Source organism: Solenopsis invicta, chromosome 15, assembly GCF_016802725.1.
Source record: "Solenopsis invicta isolate M01_SB chromosome 15, UNIL_Sinv_3.0, whole genome shotgun sequence".
NCBI lineage: Eukaryota > Metazoa > Arthropoda > Insecta > Hymenoptera > Formicidae > Solenopsis > Solenopsis invicta.
Window position 1 is genome coordinate 8,317,347 of NC_052678.1, and position 23,284 is coordinate 8,340,630.

At 40.0% G+C, this 23,284-nt stretch overlaps 1 protein-coding gene across 15 annotated transcripts in view; it reads right to left on the reverse strand.

The window, feature by feature from the left end:
- The window catches only part of LOC105197141 (cAMP-specific 3',5'-cyclic phosphodiesterase), a 340,602-nt gene that overhangs the window by 86,061 nt on the left and 231,257 nt on the right, over window positions 1-23,284 (reverse strand). Inside the window, exon 1 of one of the 15 annotated variants that reach the window (XM_026135767.2) lies at window positions 6,567-12,596. The exons of the other annotated variants lie outside the window; for them this stretch is intronic. Coding sequence (XP_025991552.1) covers window positions 6,567-6,805 — 239 coding nt within the window. The 5' untranslated portion in view covers window positions 6,806-12,596. Of the gene's footprint in view, window positions 1-6,566; window positions 12,597-23,284 lie in introns of those variants that run through there. 15 annotated transcript variants of the gene reach the window in all.

The window sequence follows — 23,284 nt, forward strand, 5'->3', positions numbered from 1 at the left end:
AATATGGAAGGAATTAAGGAGCCTCAGCCTTGATATTATAAATAGAATCATTGTGTATCTGCAATATATTTTGCTGAACGTTCTTCTCTCTACAACCAGACGCAGATGCAGAATTGTCGTTTTCTGCCAAGTTGAGAAATTCACGCTGATCGTGTAAGCGTACTCCATAAAGTACTGTAAGGAGCATTGTAATATAACACGCAAGGGCATCGAATCACGTAAATGTTTCCGTAAAACGTGACGAACATCAGTCGCAGGTCTTCGGGTTTCGGGCTTGATTTAATTACGCGCTCAACATCGACTTCCTCCCTCGCACAACGAATTCTTCCCTCGTGCAACGAAAGTGCGAAGAAATTGAAATAATTATGAGAGATCAAGAGTAATTTGTATGTGTAGGAGATAACGACAACGATCTTTTATCCACTTATGCCTCGTGACGACGAACAATAGAGACAACGGATATGACAGATAGAACAATTTCATTCGTGACCGTTATTTCAAATGAATATACGACGTGTCGACCATTGTCAGAAAAATAAAGGAATTATCAGATGGACAAAGGAATAAAACAGTACGCACCCGATTATTCGGCGTGCTCGGGGATTGAACTGTATCGGATGAAATATGACGTTGAAAAATTTTCGTACGTATGTATGTACGTACATATAAATGCACCGTACTCATTCCTCATAAAAAATCTTCTTCAATAATATAATAATTGTCAATACTAGATAATTATTTTAATCGTAATTATCGTGGCCATGTATCGATAATGAGTCGTTTAAATTGTTTAAAATATCGTACAATCACGAGAGAGCATGCTATGAAAATTTAATAAATCAGAATTGATGACAACCTGATTTATATTTTACTGACGTAAATTGAAGAATCAACTCAATTGGAAGAACGAACAATGAAAGGCGAAGTGACGTTTATCACGAGGGAAAATCGACGCGTCATCTAATTGCACCTCGCGAAGTATGATTGTCTCTAATTATCCATAAAATGTATTGCGCAATGGTAAAAAAAGAAAAGGTTCTAAGTAGGACGTAACGTAGTAACGAGTCGATAATATCGTTATCCAGAAAATCAAAAATTTATGCGCTTCGCTAAAACAATATTAAAATGGTTCGATTCATCGAACTGGCATTGATCTTTCTAAATATTCTAAGAAATAAACGAAACAAACTTTATCAAATATGTTAATGAGAAAAGCTATTAGACCATACATGCATTACAGTAATTAGACTGAGGGTATCGAATATTATCAATAAAAAAACTAAGCTACTTAAAGTTTCGTCATTAGGTAATTACAGTGAATGTATGTTAACATTCTTTGCTCGATAGTGAAAGAAAGAAATTTAAATATTCAGAAGTAAATGTTACTTATGACATTTCGTTCGATATTTATGAGTTATAAAAAAATGTTATTGTGATGAAATATATCTCGTTTTTCTTATAATTTATTTCCTAAGGATAAAACTTTGATTTATTTACTGAGAATAAAATTCTGTTTTGCAGCATTTAAATACAGATTTATTTTAGCAAAATAAATTGTTAAGTATATTTTTTTTTTGTGCGGAGGCTTATATTTTTGCGAAAAACGAATCGATGATGTGCGCGCGGAACTTTTTAATCAATTTTTACCGATAAACAAAGCCATCGAAACACCGATCAGCTAAAGAACGTCAGTGAAACGTTACAATATTATAAATTGCAGGTGCGCTTCGCCGTAACTCTTGCACTTATCTCTCATAAATCCGACGTACATCATTTCGGACTATGTAAACTTCGCTGCGAGTGCGATTTTGCAGTTTTATTAACACACCGCGCCGTTTAATTTAATATGAACTTTTATAGTTTAAGTTTATCGGGTATTTATGGAGGCGCATACGCGACTTTTATCGTCTGTAACGAAATATTGTGGCGATAAAGAAGCGCGGAAAGGATGTAGCACAGAGAGAAAAAAAAATCAGCTGCTGACGCTGTGGGAGTGAATTTAATCGAGTACACGTATAATTGACCGTTTTCTTGCAAATTTCGTACTTTATAAAATTGCATATTCACACTCAGACGCTTCGTACTCTTTTATGTAAAAAACCCCCCACATGTGTGTTACACTTCGTTACCAATATTTATTGTGCATAATTTAAAAAATTTAATCGCTGCAAAACGAACTCTGCATTTGGTAAGCGATTTTATTTATAGATCTCTCGAATAATTCAACCGTTTATTTGTTATCAGGGATATAAAGACAGATGTACACGTGCGGATATTACGAATACATATTATCATCGTTTAAAAATTTTCAGCAGAGAATTTTTGGCGCAGATGTGAGGAAGTACTTTTTGACGCAATCAGCTTTTCCAAATATGTTCCGTCGTCTCGTTCGTTTTGCGAGGCTAAATGAATGTTTTATTTTTATTGCGAGCGTTTAAAAATTCGTGCACGATGATTTCATACCTTTCCCACTCCGACCAACTCCCGCAATCGCGTTACACTGATTAAAGTCGTTATTATGCGTAACGTGGGAACAAGATGCAATCACGATTGCACATTTATTCACGAGCGAGTGCACCATCGATCGCTCGATTCTGTTTACGTGCGAATACGAACACGACGGCGCGACGACGGTCATCTCGTTTACATGGAAATCTCGAATTGGCATGCGCCGGTTTCGAGGTGATATACGATACGGTTAGGGGAAAAAACCCCTTTCACGGAGACGTATCCGTGAGTGATGGATGGTGAAGGGCGGGTTGAACGCGCGCGCACAAAAGTACATCGGGCGTCTCGATTTTCCGTAACGGAGATCTTCGAGAAAGAGATAACGATAAGGAAATTCACTGGAAACCGAACGAAACTGCATCCAACTTGAATTCGACATTTGGTTTTGGTTTATTTGCGTAAACCGAGCAAAATAGACTGAATTTGTAATCGCGTTCGTGTCGCTGCTTTAATTCCACCCAAAATAGGTTCACGTGAATTGTAACTCACATGAATAAATTATACGTATTCGAGTAGTACGTAATGTTTTACTAGTACAAATAGTAAAAGGTAATTTCGCACGTGAGGGTGCGAATGCAAACGGTTTTGTGAATAAATCATGCAGTGCTCGTCCTCATTTACAAAGAGGTACATGCGTTTGTAAAGTGTGATTTTAAGACTCGATAAGTTAAAATATCGAACGTATTAATGGCTGCTAAATTATTACTAAAGCTGTGAACAGTTTATTATTAAACAAATTTGTACCTGCTTATTAAGCCATATTTAAAATTGATAATAATTTATAAAATAATATCTTTACATTTTCTTAAATTTTCTTGTAAATAATAAAAAGCTTTCCTCTTGTTTAGTCTATATTATTTTACGCTTCCTAAAAAATATATATTTCAAAAACATTATAGATTAAAAATATAATATAATAATAATCAATTCTTTATTATTTTTTATTTTAGAATTTTTAAACGTACACGAAGAGACTTTTCTGTTTATATTTTATTACAAAATTTTCTATGAATTTTACCACGTGTGGTGGTAAACTTGGGCACACAATTTGGATCTATTAAATATTATGCCTAACAATAGAATTTTTTTAAATGCACACAAGATATTTTATAAACTGTTTAACAAAAATTACCATGCAGCATTATAAAATGTTCTAAGGCAAAATTTTTACAATTTAAGAGAAGAATAATTCAGATGGTATGTAACGTATTGTCTATTTATGGTATAGATAGCGTATCAATCAATTACCTGTTACATGATAAAATTATCATGAGAGATTAAGTCAAGTTAAAAATATCATGCTGCGACGTAAAATTTATGTAAGATATTGCATACGTTTATCGCTACTTGGCATTTATCTACTTAAAACACTGAAAAATCAAATTGTTTAACAATTTAACAGTTTTATTTTAAAATATTGAATTTAACTATATATATTTTATAATCTTCAATATATTTCGAAGTAATCAAACAAATTTTATATTTTATTGTTAAAATATAAAATATGTGTAGTAAATGTTAATAAACCAGGAAAAATTACATAGAATTCTTCGAAATACAATATTATCCATCGACTACTATGATATTTTCATGGTAAATTTTACGAGAACATTCTCTTCGTGCACTTTTGTTCACATAAATTTTTCACTTTTAAAATAAATTTAAATTCATTTCTATAATTTTATTGAGCTACAGTGTGTAAATCTTGATATGAAGAACGAACTTCTGCCACAAATGACGCAAGTAAAAGTAAATCACTTCTGGAATTACGCTCTAGAAAGGAAAAGACAGATTTGTTGAAGAAATCCGCTTTTCGAATTCCAGCGTTAAGATCCAGAAAGCAGAAAGCGTGGTGTATGAAATCAAAACACGGGAAAATGGAAAAGGTTCTTATTCTAAGTTCACCGACAATTTTAAGCTAAGTTTTCCAAGAAAATATTGCGTTGTTCGCATCGATTGTTTAAATGGGGAAAATGCAACAGAAACGTTTTCATACATGAGTATGTTCTTACTCGTCCGTGTCGTAAGTACATCTTTGCCCTGCGGTCTTTCGCCGTTTTTTTTTTGTTTTTTTTTCTATAAGATTTGAAGATTCTGTTTTACTCAAAATTTCTTAGATCTTCCAATTAAGAATCTTAAAATGCGATACGCCGAATAGTAAGAGGATCATAGACGAGGGTCATAGTGTGCGTTCGCCAATAAAGTCTCGCGATAAACCACTTCCGATGAGAAGAACGTAGCCTTTTCAAGAACTCGCGACAGATAGAGGAGCAAATAGCGGACGTTTTATCAATTTGAAGAGCAATCGGGATTTAGCGAGAGAGAGGGCCGATAAAACGTCAGGAAGCTGCAAGAAAAGCCCCGTTGTCGAGGACAGATATATGCGGAGGGTACTGTGTATCGATTTTCTCGAGAAGCGCTTGTAAAAAATTGGCCCGATGTATCCCCATTCGACACGCGAGCCTGGTCCGTTCTCTCATCTACGAATCCGTGCTGACGCGACGACGACGTGGCGGGCTTTTCCACTGGACGCGATTTAAGCCAAGCGCCATTTGCCGGGGCCGCGAAATCGCGTGTAGGCGTCCGTTAACGAGCATCAGGCTGCATTAAGCTCCATACGTTCGCCACGTACATTTTCCACAAATGCCACTTTTTTTTCGTCGCACGTTTCGTGTCGTAACGACGGAACTGCACAAATGTACTATACATACAGTGAAATCTATTATAACATACAGAAGGCACAAAGATCATCGCGTCGATGGGAAGGAATTGTCACAAGGGGAAAACAAATCTCTAATCTCTCAACTCCGAGGAATATAGATATCTAAATGGCCGCGTATGTTGCAATTTTTTACGGTTATGCGAAAGTAAAGCAGGGGTTGCAGTTTACCGAACCGAAGAATTTGGTGTCCCGCTTAAAAGCGCAATATCGATCCCGAAGGAGTTAGCGTGCTACGCGATTGTTAAGAGCATTTATCATCTACATACCCTTCAGGGTCGCCAGATTTGTGTCAAGAACTCCACTACCGGCGCGGCGCGCCCGCAGGTATGATATTCGACTACGAAGGCGTCGTAAAAAAGACAATCGAAGTACTTAGCGCGCGCCATTCATGACGGCGCAAACACAATATTATGCAAATGCGATCGCGTAGACACCGGAGTCCCGCGTGCAAAATTCAGTTTTTGCATCGAACTTCCTCGCGCCCGAGACGATAATCCAGAAAATATTCCGAGTGCGATCGGGAATATGCAAATACGCCGACTCTCCGTGTTTCCCACAAAATTGTGTAATAACAAAAAAACGTAACGTATTTTGACACGTAAATTTTGCTCTTGAAACTTACTTTATATTGCAACGCAAAAAAAAGAGAGTGAGCCTCATCATAGTTGTACGTTATTTTTAACCACGTATCATCGAACAATCGTATGGGACGTTTATCGATAATCGGCTGTATTTAGATAAGAATTATAAATAAACTTGTCGTGATTGGAACGCAACGATAAAGAATTCACATGATAACGTGTGGTGTTCGGTTTAGTGCGCAACGAGCATTAATATTAATGCATTATTTCGCAACTTCGCGTCCTACTCTATTGAACAGCGGATAGTAATTGATTTTCGTCGTGTAGTCGGTAAGCTCTCTCGCGGCTACCAGAGTACATCGATTACATTAGCATTAGGGCAAAAAGGGATCGGATTTAATAATCCTCAGTGGATATGATCTTAAAGCGATATTAAGCGACTACGGCTTATCTCAATAAGCTCTCGTTTCACAACGCTCAAAAGCGGCGATGAAGAAAGGAATGTGGGCGTGCCGATATTATGTCTTTTCATTTTACCCGATCATATAATATTTTATACCTGTTTCCATAGAAAATCTTGTAAGTTGGTAATAGCTCATATTCTCCTTTGTGTTCCGCGGGTTATCCGTCTTACTTTTATCGTAAATTCCTACCCCAATTAATCGCTCTCTGCGATTGAGCAATTGATGTCGCGCAATTGATATCGCGCCGAAAATGTTGGCGAATCCAACCGATTCGCGACATATGCCACTCACCTCTTGTTACGATCGACATAATAACGACGCGAGTGCCGTCGAGGACGATGCCGCCTTCGGTCGACGATGGCTAGTCCGATCGTCGCCGTTTCCTTGGAATTCCGCCTGGAATCCGCACGGTCCCGATCGTCCCGACTGTACAATGAGTCCCTTCGGGAATCTCGCCTGCTCTCGAGCCCGATTTCCGTACGTTCCCGCGCTCTCGTTAGCGTCCAGATGAAGAGCGACACTGCGATCATCTTCGCGCGTGTCCCTCACTTTCGCGTGCCGATAGTCTCTCATCGAGGCGCGATAATTACGATCATTACCACGAGTTCACTTTTCGCGATATCGATAACCCCGCGGGCAGCTGCGCGTCTTTCGGCGAATTTGAGAGAAGCTCGTTCCACTTCTTCATTCTTTTGCGCGTCGTCTTGTGGCACGAAGCCATGACGACTTCACTTCGGTCGTATCACAGTAATAGGTAACACGGAGCGAGCGAAGTTGTTTTATGCAACCTGTACTTTATTAAAACTTTCCGCCCACGAAATGCATGAAACACGTATTGGTAGAGTATCTCGAATGCATCACGTACGTCCAGTCCATCTCGAATGAACTTGTAGATTTCCTTCGGGGTTCGGAATCTTTTCTGCTAAGAGAAATTTTTCGAGATTATGCAGCGATTCTATTTCCTTTAACAGCACTGAGGAGGTAAAAGTAGCTATCATTCTTTCTCTTATTCACATCTTCTTTTATTCATTTTCTTATTATTTCTTTTATTATTCTTGCAATTTTGGCAAATTTTTAAAATTATCACTTGTACTTCACTTTGATAATGCGGTTTCAAAAAATTTGAATCTTTTTCTAAGCATTGTATGCAATAATAATGGTAAATATAAAAATACGCAGAAAAAGACAAAAGCCATTTTGATATTGCTTACAGATAAGTATAATTAGAATTCGTACTATTAATTTAAGATATGGAATATTATCAATATACCAAGGTATTTAAAAACTGGCCGAGTTTTAATTAGACTCTAAATACGGATTTCAAAGAGGCAACGAAAAATTCGCTAAAACAAACAAATAAAATATAATGAAAATCGGTTCGTCAATCATCCTCTACGTTTTGCAATTTCTCCTTGACGGAAAGTATTAATATTTGTTTTCACCATGGCAACTAAATTTATTTCGAGCAGTATGTGCCAAGTCATAGCGTTCGCGTCTTTAAAATAAACGGAGTTTATACACATAAACAAAAAACTAAGAATTACATGTAAAATCTTCATAAATAATTCTCCATAATGCCAAGACAACAATTCTGTTGAGATATATGGTAATAATTTTGGATATGAAAGTCCGCCAAAGTTACATTTTTTTTTTGTTATAAGTCCAAGTGTAAATGCTATGTTTCTTCTAAGCATATTAATGTTCGACAAAGATAAAAATCGCACGCATGACGCAACAAGAAATAGGACACGTTACATGAAAAGCTTTACACTCCGCGAGAAACTGTCATATGGGTGTTGAACAAAGGTGACAACGCAATAATCTGACGTCATTTAAATTGATCCGCGTACTACTTGTTATTAGAGCCAAGCCAATATCGTCCAAGAACAATATTTATTGTTAGAAAGTTGCGCTGATAGCTACGTGACAAGCTGGACGGAAAAACGTAATTCCGCGCATAGAATAATACAAAGCAGCGTTCCCTTTTCGCTCTTTCACCCTTTCATCTTTGAAAAATTAATGCTGTGTCTAAAATTGTCAAAATTTCACGTCGAACAACAAAACTAACTTATACAGAAATAGTGATGTGCAAATCAGGATTTTTTAATGCCGAATCCAATCGAATCGTTGAAACGTAATTAACAACTTTTAATTAACAACGTTAACGTAATTAACAAATAATTATTGTTACGTTAAATATTAATATACAGACAATAACAGAAGATTTTTAGACTGTAAGAAGAATAATATTGGTTACGTAATATAAAGTAATTTTTAATATAATTTTATTAAATATATGAGATTCATATTTTTAAAAATCTTAGATTCGAGAAATTTTCGAATAATTCAGTTTCAAATCGAGATAATTCAAATCCGAATAAATTGAAATCCGAATTAATTGAAATCGAATCTCATTTGATTCGAATAAGTCGCACATTTTTTAAGAAAGTTTGTGCGACATAGATAGACAAGAGCAAATGATTAAAATACAAATGAAAAGGAAAGAGGTTCGCAATTAAATATAATTCTTTCAACGATTATCTTCGCGCGTTTTCCTCGCGAAATGTCCCTTCAAACTCTATTATATAAGCGCGGAATAGTCTATCCGTATCTCCGTTGTATTGGCGGATACAATAGAAATGTCGCCGTCCGTGACATTTCTTTTTACCGCGCCAACGAAACACGTAACTACAAATAAGAGCGCGGTGTCGAGGTAAAACCACGACAAAAAAAAGAAAAAAAAACTGAATGGTTTTGAATCTGTGCTGACATAACGTAAATTTATACTCTTTGTCGACAGATTTCTTACGGCTTATCCTACTCGTAATGGTTTATTAAAGTGTAGTTTATTGGACTACTTTACAAGTTCAGATTTATTAAACCCATTTGACGGATGTAATTCGAACAGAAGCCGCGCGCGATGTTGCTTTTCAAAATCGTGTTATTCGAAAAGTGTCCCCCTCTGAACCATATAATATACGGGCGTAGAACTTGCCCGTGGACATTAAGTGATTTCCATCGTAAATTAACAATTAAACGCCCGAGTAAGGTAACACGCGGCGTAAATTTACTGCACGGGCGCGACGTATATTTCTCCCACGCCATAACCATAAACGAATCCCTCGTCGTGCCGTCCTCGATTCTTAGCATTTAAATTTATAATGCTCAAACGTGCTCGAGTTTAATGGTTCGTTAATAGATTGTTTTATCGCCCGTGAGATACCGAGCGACGGTTATACGCGCTTCTCCAATCATAATCTACATTTCTGCTGACGTTGCGAAATTTCTTCGATTACGAACACAAGACACGTAACGATAATACCAAGGCGACAAATCTACTTTCACGTATATTGTCAAACGATCGAAGCATTAAAATATTAATGCCGTACTCGATCGATATTAATTGTTGTTCGTTATTATGCTCTCATCTCAAGCAAAGTATAATTAATAAATTATTAACGTAATTAAGCAGGAGGGGGAACCAGTATTTATGTAATTAATAATTAAGCAGGCTCTCATTTATACGCAAATTTGCAAAGTGAAAACGTTTCGGCGGCGCTAATTATAAATATGCATCATAACGAAACTATAAATACAAAATGTTACATGTAACTTATTGCTTTTGTAAGTGACAATGGCTTTGATGTTTTACAAAAAGTCTGCTGAAAGTGGAGTAATTAACTTCAGCTGATAGCGATTCTTTGTTTAACAGCGACCGACCATGACTCGTGAGTAGACCGATGACGTCATCGTTCAAGTACATAGCGATCAAGCGGAGCTAAACGCACTCTGAGAGACACGATTGTTCTTATAAAATTTATATCAACATCCCGCAGCATACTTTATTGAATCCTTAAATTAAAAAGTAACATATTCGGCAAAAAAAATTGTAATTTCTCGATTTATAAGTTCACTGTGCACCGATCTGTAGATTAAGATACATTCTTCATCGGAAACGAAACAATAACGAATGCACCAACGCTAATGAATGACTAAGCTCGGGAGATTGGAGTGAACCTTTATGCTCGGAAGATTGGAGTGAACCTATACACTAGCGCGAGCAAGAAACGATAGAGCCGCGATCTTTTGTTTCCGGGTACCCCGATGCAGAAATACCTCGCGGCTGAAAATACCAAAATTCGTACAATGCAGGCGAACGAAAGGCGAACAACCGATTTAGAAAGTATCACATCGCGAGCTAGTCGATAAAGTCCATTAGGAAAATTGGATACTTCGGTATGACGGCGATTCAACAAGTACTTCGGCCGATCGCCGAACGATTACTGAGCTCGGATTTTCGTTGCACGGGAAATCCGTATGCCTGCGATCGATTCATATATTTTTCACACATATATTACGTAAAAAAAGTCGTGACGCGCCACACGCGCGCGTGCACGAAGCGCATATAATGACGATCGCATTAAGTATTTTAAATGATGCGTGTTATCGTGACTTCCGCTGCGAGAGAAAAGCTCGTGAAGAGAATAGACTAGCACGAATACGTTCCTACCACCAATTTTGACATAGATCAGCACATGACGCACGTAATCCATCGTTAAAGTGGATAACGGATGAGCCGAGAAGGGAAACAAAGACTAAAAGCGAAGCTTCCTCCTCTCGCGATCGCAAATCCGTCTCGTGTCGCACGACAGCACGGCGCCGATTTATCTGCGGCTTATTTATCCGCGTCAGCGTCCGGTCAATGAAATAAGTACCGCGATAACGACGCGGAATCTTCAATGGCCTTAATGACTCGTTGATAAAACGACGGTGTGTACATATACCCGAGAGGCATGCCGGATTTCCTGGCGTGCGCTCCAACTGCCCCACCAAATGAACGTGAACATCATAAGCGATAACATAGAAAAGGCAATTTTTGGTCATTACGATCGTTATTGACGCAATGTCGTACGTGCACGCGAAATATACTTGTTTTGTTCCATTATCAACTGGTTCAAGGTAAATCTCGGAAGATTTCTCGTTCGAGGCATTTCTGATAAATATCCCCTAAATCTCGTAGAGTGAAACGTCACTCTAAAGGAGTGAATGAGCCGGTATAATTTTTCAAATAATTCGCCACGCTGATAAGAGTAAAAATTTATTATACAGAAGTCAAATTCTTGTATAGAGTGAAATTGGAGTTTGTACCATTTTTCTTAAGTCACTTTTCATTCTACGAAATTTTTCAAGTTATTTTCCCCGAGATTTAAAAACTAATCAAGCTAATCCAGCACCATTTAACGTCATCATTTAATGAATTCTATGCATGATTTTGTTGCAATGTATTTCGAGATTTCTAATAAATATTCAAAGTCTAATTACCATTTAGATAAGACCGAGTTAATGAGGCGACGTAGAGCGTAGTATTCGAATCGTTCGCAAACGCACACTCCGCAAGGAGAACCGTATAAAACTGGAAACCTCGTTACACCGATATGTTATAGCTACGCTTAAATTATTTACGCCGCGCGCACATGCACAATGTGGCGCAGGAAACGAAGTCGATCTCGCGACAGAAATATAACACCCTAAGCAACACGGAGCTTTATCGCTTTGCAATTTGAGAGAAGAGCACATCATGTGTTTTAATTGCTCGTTTAAATGTATATCCAAACACTTTAAGGTCTCTCATAGAAAGAGTTTACATTTTACGACTAGTCCGCGTCCCTCTCAGACACAAGTTCTTTCTTTTTTAGAATATTCGCGCTTTAATTTTAGATTGCTGTAATAAACAGAATTACTTTTTCGTCAAATCGTTTTCGGACGGATATGACTCCGCTTTAATCCTGCGTTACTCCAATTTAATCCTTCGCCATGCAACTGAAAAAACGATCTCGTGTTTTTCGTGGAAACAAAGGATGATTCATACCGACGTTTCGATAAATTAAACCGTGATTTTTTTCTCGAAAACTCTCCGAATGACACGCGCGCCGAAGAACGGTTGAGAGATGACCCGGGACAAACGGAAAAGAGATGTATTCCGCGACAGCTCGTACGTAGCTCCTAGAATAATCGATAATCGTGTGCCGCCGCGTGCAATAACACTGAAAGGTGGAAGGCGGAAAGCGGAAAGTAGGTGCAGAGGCTTCACGACGCACCGTGAAAACCGGTTTTCGTCCACGACGTGGATACCTGAATCCGATCGGGACGCGATCGGCGGCGGCCCGACGGACGGCCGCCGGCCGGCCGGCCGATGCGCGGCGCGCATGATTAGTCCCGCGGAACCAATTAGCGCGACCGATTAGCGGCGGCGACACGGCAACGTGTCGCTCGAAGCGACAGGAACGGCGAGCACGGAACCGCGTTCACACCGCCGCACATCCACGTGAGTCGACGCCAACTAAGGTTGGCGGGCCGCGGCTTGGTGGTCACGCGACAGACGCACCGGCGCGCGAGTTGCATCGCGCCGCGCTGCGCCGCGCCGCGCCGCGCGCACACTCCCGCGACCGCATCGCAGCGGCAGCTGAGCTGCGAGAAAAAACGACGATTGTAATGCAATAATGACCGGTTCGCGCGTCTATCCCTACCACGTCGTCGTAATCGTCGTCGTCATCGTCGCCGCCGCTACGCCGAGGCCACGTGTTACGCCGCCGTGTCGCGAGGAACAATGAGACCGCGAAACGCGAGGTGATCGCACGCGTGTGGCTTACTACTCTCATCTCGCGACACCGATCGGTGCACTTCGAATAATGAGTTGCACAGCTGCAGTTCCTCCGTAACATCATTAATAGATTTCGATAGACGGGTCAACATCGACATCAAGGTCGGCGCGGTGAATTAATTCCGACGAGCACGGACGCTAATGGCCGGGACAGTGATTACCTTGCCGAAGCTAGAATGTAAACACTTGCTAAGATTACAGTGATTTCCTCCTCCCGATTAATTAATTAGCAGAGGATGTCGTTGAAAATTCATAAGGTATAGGCGTGCGTCACACTTAAATTATTATACGTCATTAATGCTGGACGATAAATTGGGACATTCTCTGTGGCCTTAATATTCACTTCGTGCTACGCTCGTTCCCTGATTGTGGCCTTTGTCTACAACGTCAAGACACACATTTGAAAACCAATCTCACGTGGCGGCAAAGTTGTCGGAATCGCCTCGAAGCGGTCATTGTAGACCGCTGTAATTCAAATATACGTAATTCCGCTTTGTCGGTTAATAGAAGTCCTCCTATCTAGATGGGTCATCAGCCGGTATAGAGATGAGACGTCCTTTCCGACAACTCAAATGAAAACTATCTTCACTGTCGCGCGCAGACGGAAAGAAATCTACATAGCGTTGTGCGCGCTGAATGGCTGAAACGCGTCTCGCTCAGCTGCCAGAGAGCACGCGAGAAACCTTTATTCCTCCCACGTCGGATCATCCGAGAGAGAAAGAAAGAGAGAGAAGGAATTTGAATTAATGTCTCGCGTAAATCCGCCGCACGATTCCGCACACGCACTACCACGCAAAATCCCTCTTCGTTATGGTGTCCCGTGCAATAAAGTCGCGAAGATTACAGTAAAACTTCATTGGTACTAAAACCGGTCCTTCGGGAAATCGCTATTTCACGGCTTTCCCAGGGTCGCGCGAATCAGCCCACGATTGTGCGAATCGACGTAACGTAAGCGAAGTGGCGAGGCAGACCGCTCGAGCGGAACTGTCGAACCGCCAGGTTGTTATCGGCTGGTACAACGAGCAGGACGAGGATCGATTGTTATGATGTTTATGATAGCTCTTTCGAGAGCTGTTAAAGGCCCGAGCTATCACGAGCGTAACGCCAGCTCGCGGCGCCCGCGTCCGTCATCTGCGGCGACGGTCACCCTTCGACGCCGCCTGATTCGCGGTTGAGCACTTTCATTTGAAAAGGTACACGGTCACGGAAGAAAGGCAAGATCGCGTGAATCGCTGTAATAAGCGAAACAGCACGAAGACTTGTATCAGCGTCTTTGAGACGACGAAATGACGACGGAACGAAAGGCTAATGTAATTCCGAATAACATCGTACCTCGGGCAACTCTCACAGCCAAATCCTTTCAGAAAAAATTTAATCAGTCCGCAGTTGTACTTAATTAGGTTTCTTTTCTACGTCTTCCCAATTTCCAACGTTAAACATCTTGATAATGAAATTTTAAATTAAGTCCCTTTGACAATTAATCGAGTTGAAAATTCTTAGGAAAAAAAAAATAACAGTCTATGTAAAATTCAGTTTGAAATTTACGATAACATTCGCGAGGGAGATTAATATATTATTTCGCTGTACTAAAATTTTGTATACGGGCGCGCTGTTAAATAGTGCGTTAATTTTCTGTACTCGATTATCAACTGACTGATGCACGGAAATAGTTTCACGTGTCACGTAGCACGAGTAATGCGCGAGAATTACGGACATCTGCATACACATACGCGCAATGTGCTAAACACGTTTGGGGCCGTTAAAGAAGAACTTGGAAATAGCGCGCCGCAGTGAAAATTAATGATAATCCATAAAATGCAACGTCCACGAGATTTATTACGTACCGAACGTTTGTGGTTTGCGCGCCAAATATATCACGATGAGTAAACGAGGATCTAGGTGACGCTTTTAGAGTATCTTCGCGCAACACGTGGACTACTTTGGCAACGAGACATCGGTAGGGAACGCTCGTCATTTACAATTTCCCCGGTACCGACCTGACATAAGTTCGCCGCTGTCCGAATTCTCGCTCTCGTCTCGCACGAGCCAGCCAAATATAACAAATGTACGTAAAAATACGTAAAGAGGAAAAAGTGCAAAAAAACAACGTCCCACCCTGGATCCTGGCCCGAAAGCCAGCACGTCGATCCTTGTACCACGTGGCCCGTATAAAAGGTAACCGGGCAAACGCTTGTTTTTGCTTGTCCAACAAATCGACTACGGACGTGCAAATAAACGTTCGGATTAGCCTACGGCCAAATATCGCATCGATCGAAACGTACGACGTTGGCTTTTACGTAATAACCGACCGGTCGCACTTGGAAGAACCGCCGGCGCCGGTCCAAACTTCCCGGCGATGTCCGCGCAAGGAATGATGACTGCGTAGAGGTCTAATTCGATTAGAATATATCCCCTCGGGTGACAGAGTAAATGAGACGAGGGATCCTCACGCTCCGACGCGCAAACATACGTTTCATATCACCCATCCTCCCACACGCGAGTCGTCGTTCCCCCTTTTTTGTGTATACACCCGACGTACGATATCTCGTGTGTTGCTACGTATTACCGAGGTACTCGCGCGGGTGCTCGTGTGCACGGACACGGCCGGGGCGCGCTGTGTATGTGTACAAATCAGATTTGATCGCACTCGACGATAGTTCGGCAAACATTCGCACACTCACCGCCGACGCGCAGACTTTTATTGCCTTCGGAGTGGACGGTGGCTGTGTGCGGAGGAAAGGGAGAGGAGGGGCACCACACGATATTGGGATGACCGAATTTCGTCCGTGACCCCGCGTATTGTATTTCTCCGCTGTGTATCACGACGACCGATGTCAATTTAACTGTGAGGCATGCGAAAACAGTCGTGATGTCGCATTTTCACGCGGAGCCCAACGAAAATCTGAAGCAGGTAGGGTTTTTTTTCCACGATTTTGCCGCGGCTGGCTGCTGCTCCAAATGTGCGTGCTCGCGCGCTGCGTCTCGTTCTCGTCGTAGTAGCGAGAAGAAGTTGGAATGAATCCAAAATAGTAAAATCGCAATCCCTCACCGACAGTGCGTACACACAGCGAACTGTTACTTGTTCGGAAGACTTAAGCGCTGATATCCTGTTACGCAAAGACGCGCGGCGATGTTTGTGCATATGCATAAGATGGAAACAACCACGGATATTCGCCAAGACGCCTGGATACTTCTTCGCGTAACGTATGTAACTTACGTAAACTCTCCGAGCAGTGCGACCTTGCAACGCGATTGACCAGATTAATAATAGCATCATCTGGACTTACCTGCAACAAAAAAAAAGAGGGATTCTTATTAAAACGTGCTAATTTTTATATAATGCATGCTATATTTTTACATCTTTGTAACATTTAAAATGTTTTTCGCATGTCGTAAGGTCATCTATGATTTATAAATTACGCGAAAAGATCTATTAAAGAGTACTTGGCAAGCTTAAGAGACGAGATCTATAAATTTGAAGAGATATTTAATTCGCTCAGGAGAAAATAATTCAGAAAAAAACTCCATTATATACAGAGTTGTCATTTATGATTATTAATCATCTCATTGTTATGAATTCATACAATACACGTTGTGTTATTATCAGTCGCAGATCAGCGACGCATACAAAGTAGCCATCAAATAATGAAGTTCTGCGGGCGTTTTATGTTCATTAGATAAACTATACATTATGGATTATCGCGTTATCATTTTCATGTAGATAAGGTAAATAAAGCATCTAAAATTATTTGAAGCAAGTCAACGGCTGCTTTCATATTATGGACACGTTTGTGAAAAATATGCTTCATCTTACGAAAAAAATAAAACGCTCAATCGGCATTAACAAGATATATTTAATCGTTGAATGAGTTAAATTTTATCATAATTTATACTATAAATAAATTTTAATTATTTTATAATATTTCTAATATTTATTTATATTTAATAAAAAGAGAGAGAGAGGGAGAGAATGGCAACTCATTTATTCTTCTCTAAAACGTGTTTTAAGTTTTAAAAAATGAATCGAAAAAAATGAGATTTCAAATTTTAAACCAATTGTCGTCGTTCTGCTTTTTTCGCTTTTTAAACATTTAAGTTCGAGATTCAAAGTCAAATGTGAAATATATAAATATAAAACATATTTAATTTTTGAAAATCGTAAAAGTTGAATCTATGTTCCACTCGTTAATTCAGAATGCGCATTACTTGTGGCGCTCACTCGGCCTTTGAAGCCATTGAACTCGTAACTTTGTACTCTCAATCTCTCTCTCGCTTATTCATTTATTACACTAAACATGGTTTTAGCATGCTTGACGTCATGCGCGACTGTAATAAAGGCAGTGGCTTTGTGGTCTGTCCGGGTTATCAGGGAATATCGGGAATTGAAGGAACAATGTATGAAACCGCATGTATGTACAGAAAGTCAATGTGTCCGAAAGATTTACATCTTGTCCGCGTAAAACATTTAAACCTTGCGAAATTGGTAATAAGACAGCGAATGAAATTGCACGAAGCAACGTCACAAAGCTTTATTTAATCAGTAAAGGCTTAAAGAAAGACGTATTTTCTCTATGTTCAGCTGACATGTGACCTGCGATCGATTTTACTGTAAAAGTGAAAATGTGCAAAGCTTGTGCTCTATACACATTTTCATAGTTCTATTATCAATTTATGTAGGGAATGATAATATGAGTCTACCACGAACCCATTCGCATTTTAATAACCAACTTATTCATTGCGTTATTAATCAATACGTCTACGTCGCGGCGACGATTCGCTCCAATTTCAGATACTACGGAATAGGCAACTAGGTAGAATAAAGCTCTACAGGTACACGAATCGACGCTTTCGGACTTTGCCAGACAGGCAGTACAGGCAGAAACAGTGACTACCGATAAGGAAGGTTGCTACAAGCCGGATACTGATCGACCAATTTCACTTGTCTTGCCAGGACTTGCCTTTTCCCCTGCGAGCCGTTTGGCGGCGGGTGAATGATAGCCTTACATCACTTGCAAAAGCACCTCGTTCACTCGACATGATAAATCTTTTTCAATAGAAAAAACTGGAAAATCTCTGATACAATCAATAGTGTACGTCACAATAATTATTAATACATATTTTGCAATAATGAAAAACTATTCGTCCTCATCCCCAAGTAAAAAATTAAATTATAGTACAAATGTACTTTCATTAAATGCGAAGATACTCGGAGGACACAGTCGCATATTTTCATAATCATCAATAATTCAGATTCGATCGATGTAATTTCCAATGTAGGCCATACGGAAAATCTTAAGCTATCCGCGTCTCGCTGCTTGCGATGCGGTTGCAGAAGGGAAATTCTTAATCTCGGGCGGCATGAGCGAATGAAGGAGAAAAAGGAAATCGATGAAAGTCCTCATGCGGAGAAACCGCCCTTCAACTAAACAATGGACCGGTGCCAATGCCGGGGATGAGGTTGTCTTGAGAATTCTTCAGAGGTGTATCCAGAGAGGAAGAAAACTAGTTCGCGAAGTGAAGCAGCAGTCTGGATTTAATCACCGGCTGCTGAATCATCGAGTACAATAACTGTTACCACGTTTTCTACAAATTACTTCCACGGATTCGATAAGCGTACACGAGCGCACGGTAATTGGACGACTTTCATACTTCAGGCACCGCGAAAACCGCAGTGCATTCGAACGGGAATTCGCGAAAAAATAGATGAGATAGGACGTGGAATACGATTTTTTTTCATATAAAAATTTCCTTTGCGCGAGAGAGCCTGCCTGAAAAATTGAAAAAAAAAAAAAAATACGCTCCAATTGTTTCTCAAAAAAGCCTTACGCTTTTCAATGTATTTCTGTATAAGTTTGCGCGGCAAAGCTACATTTGTATACTTAATTTTGCTTTTAGTCGCAGATTAAAATTCTGCAAATAGCTTGCGCGAAAAACAGCCGGCGGAACTCCTCGCATAATTAATGCAATTCGTTAGGAAAACGAATGCACGCAAACGCGCGAAACAATATAACAAACTGTACTACAAAACCGAACGTTGCGCCGTAAATAAACATGCTCGCTATAATGTGAATTTTATTTTTCATATTATTCGTATGCAATACTAAAAAGGATATTAAATTTTATTTACGAATGCTTTGATCAGTTTTCAAGTTTTTAGCGAAAATTTAATCGAACATTCTGTTTTGCTCGGGGCTTATTAATTTTCAATAATATGTGACAATTAAACGTTAAACCAAGACTTTGTTTATGTAAAACTAAATAAATAATATGAGCTTATTATTTGATATGTTTTGAATGAGACTAAAAGCTTTTGTTAAAATCCGTTTTGAACTTGCATTTATGCAACTATGTTTTTAAATTCTCAATGTATAATTCTGAAGCTTTTACACGTAATTACACGTCTCTCTAATTAAAACAGATATAATTACTAAGAAAAAGCGACGCAAAATGATTTAAGATACTATGTAAAAATGTCTGTAATTAATCTGCGAAAAACGAGAAAGCTTAATCTCAGAAATTTATTCACGATCTTCCTTACAGCATCAGCTATCTTTTCTTCGGCTTGGAATTTAATCCGCCCTCGGTAGGGATTTACAGAACGCTGTTCCATTTTCCTAAACGGATGCATGTTGATGTCGACGTTGCGGCGGGGCCGTCGACTGAAGTGCTTCTAAAGTATGAGGGAAGCGGCGGCGAGGAGGCACCGGGGCACGGAGGAAGACGGAGATTCTCGCTGATACGCACCTGACCACGCGCATTTGAGGGCATCAGTGACGTCAAGGCTTGGGGGCGGAGGTTGCCGATTACGTCACCGGCCCAGCCAGCCAGCCTCCACCGCCACGACATCGATCAGCGGCACTCGTGGGAAAGGCAGGGTAGAAACCCGACCAGTGGAGAGGAGGCCAAGTGGCGGGGCCACCTTCCGAAGAAGGAAACATCACTAATAGCCGCCGCATCGTCGTGGTCTATTAATTAAATTCCTGATTACCCGCCCGATCGCTTTAGTGGCCCCGCAGGTCCAATGGCCGATCAAGAAATTCAATTCGAATCGTTATTGACGGGACCGGAAGCGCATCTAGAGGTCGCCAACTCCTCGGTTCATCCCGTGCGCGCGGTTAATAACACCATTTCTCATCTTTGAAAATTTCAACCACAATTATAATTGCGCCAATTACAAGGATTGACGCAATAATTAATATTCGTTCCTTTATCTATATTGATTTTTATAATATTCGAACAATATCATAATTCTTAACAAAAATTTATTAAAAATCTCTTTTTGAAATATGCATGTTCGAGTGTTTTTCACTCGAGATCTATCCGAGAGATATATTTACAAATCTTATTTGGAAAAATTGACGGGCGCATTTTAGGAAACCATCTAAATTGAGAAACTCTTTATGAAATTTAAGAATAAGGGAGGGTCCTCTGATTTTCCTGTTTACGTCAGAACTCAGCGACGTATCTCTAAGGAGGATGAGAAGTCGAGAGAGATAACGAAGTGTCGCGTATCAAGGAGACATCGAACAGTAGTTACCTTCAAAACGCTGCTTCAAAAACCGTCTTTGATCGAGAGACGTCTCCGTGGCGACGTCTAAATCGACCTTAATGGAGACGACTTTTATATCTCCTATACAATAATCCGCAACGAGACATTTTCAGACCGCGACATTTTCTCGTCGCATCTCGAATTCGCACATCAATAAAAATCGAAAAAACCTTATTTAATTCTTGCAAGAGCATTTCTTTCATGTAACAGCGAGTGCAGAATATTCTTAAAAATATTATATAAATGTTTTAAATATAATCAATGTCTATGAAAGTTTACGTATTAGCGTGACTCGTCAAGATATTCATTAAATTTTAATTATCGGGCGGGATATTTTGCGTTCACGAATCGCAACTTGGCAAAATATGTTATCGCTTGATGTAACGATTAAATTGCACTTGGAAACCCACGTGCGCGCGTGCGAGGACGCGGTAACTTCGAAAACAACGCCTAAGCCGTCCGATTGTGCATTCGCCCGCCTGCGTAATCTGACTTTCAATTATACTGAAATCAGGACGAGCTCCTTCTCGTTTCCGTCGTTCTATCGACGCGCGAGCACGTCTCTAGGCAAACAATGCGGAACAGTTGTAATTGGATATTTGCCCGATCCCGTAATGAGAAAGCTTCGTGTTCTCGGTGAAGGAACCGGCGGTGCTCGCCACGAGCTCTTGCATGCGGTTTCGCGGGCTGCGAGTTCGTCGGTGCGTCAAATCAAAACATTTATAACGATAGTGTCGCCGGAAACGCCGGTAAAATGTCATTCGCAACTGCGTTGCACGGAAACGCACTACAGGCTACGATTATGATACGATTGAATTTGAAGGATGACGTCTGCAAGAAGCTTCAATACGTAAACTCGTTACGAGAGAGAGCTGTTCGCTAGCTTGTTTGCCCCATGCCGGCTTTAAGTCTTAGTGATACTACTGACTCTATAAATTCACTCGTGTTTCGTACAAAAGTGAATTAAGATTGTGTTTTCGCAAATTTATTTTTAACGCGCCTATTATAGTTGAATTTTAAGGAATTTTAAATAAGATATATTTCATATTTTTTTTTAGCTCTTACTGTTTTTCCATTTCTTTTTCTTATTATTGTACATGATTGAATGTAACAGGATATTTACAGTATTTACAAATCCTACGAAAGAATTTCTTGAGAATTCCCGGATTTTCCAGGAATTTTATTCAAAATTCCAAGTAAGATTAGAGAATTTTATATAACGCAGCTTTGAAATAAATTTATTTTATAATACTATTTTTAATATTTCTTAATCATATAATGGCAAAGCCAAGTAAGTTTTGAATATTAAATTTAATAAAATATTAGAAAGAAAAAACATGAAATAAACATAACAATCTGTTAACAGTACGTGAATCCAGCTTACAATAATCAAACATACAGTATCAATTTAAAACGATGTCTTTTATCGTCACTATTTTTTTTATAAAAACTCGTGAGTCACACGAAGACATACGTGGATATGTATGCAATAGGTTATATTTGTTGCTAATCGATTTTGCATTATTAGGAAAAAATGATCAAAGAAGATCTTTCTTTGTCAAAAAAAGAGAGAATTTAAATTAAAAAATAAAATTTCCAAAATTTCCCCCGAGTATCAATAAAATCTGATTTTCATGATTTTCGAGGATAAAAAATAAATTTCCTGAAAATTCTACAGTTTCCTCGATTTTTCCAGGTAAACTGTATAATGAATTTCTCTTTAGATCGGAATGATTAATCAGAGCTCTAATATCGCGTTGGAAATTATCAGAAATAAAAGTCTTCTGTAATCACTGGAATGAGAAAGACGGGATATTATTTTCCACAATGCGTTGTTCTCTTTGTGCTACGGCATATTTATACTGAGACGGAAGATTGCTACTAACTTATATAGACAGTAAATGAACCCTCCTTTTGCGACCACAGAAAACTCGGCGCGGTGCATCGTCTAGCCGGCCGATTGTTCGTTTACCTCGCCGCTTAATCGCGCTCTCAATTATCGCGCAATCAAGACGACCTAATTTCTCGTTTGCTCTTTCTTCCCTCCCTTTCTTCTCCTCTCTCTCTCTCTCTCTCTCTCTTTCTCCGCGTAGAGGACAAAATGTAACGTGTTCAGGGTCTGACGTGCGCCAATACGGTTTCGCGTGTTAGCAAAATTCTCTCGCGCGCGCTTGCCGTGCTCAACGTCACGCGTTACGTGCAGCGGCGTTTAATGTTGGCGTTAACATTTCGTCCGGAGTTCGGGTCGCGCCGCCGAGACCTTTAGAGCCGGACTGACTTTCTTTTCAATGCCATCCGCCGCTCGTACGGCGCGCATAGGCGACGCGGAAATGGAAATTACATACGTTGCATTGCCATGCAGCGAGCGCGAAGAGCCCGGTAGCGAACGACTCGGAGCGACATTTGATCCAAGTGGAATTCTCGATGATTGAAGAGCGGAGACGCGTAAAGGAAAGGTTCAGCAGGCTTCCTCTGCGGGTCCAATAACACTCGCTCGTCGAACTAACAATCACCGAATAACTGATGAACGCGCGAGGCAAAGACGCAATTACGTAACGCATTATAAAAATACGTCGTTCCAGTTCTCTCGACATCCGACACTTCTCCGACATGGGGATCGATAAATCGATAGATATATATATTTTTTTTTCTTATCGCGCGCTTCTTTGACGATATAAGACAGCGCCGGAGACGCTCGCTCCAGAAATTGCTGAAGAACTCCTGCGGAGAGTCACGAAGTAAGAGAAGAAACATGTATAATGGTTGAGCAAATAGATTCCATTCTTTTTGCGAGAATGC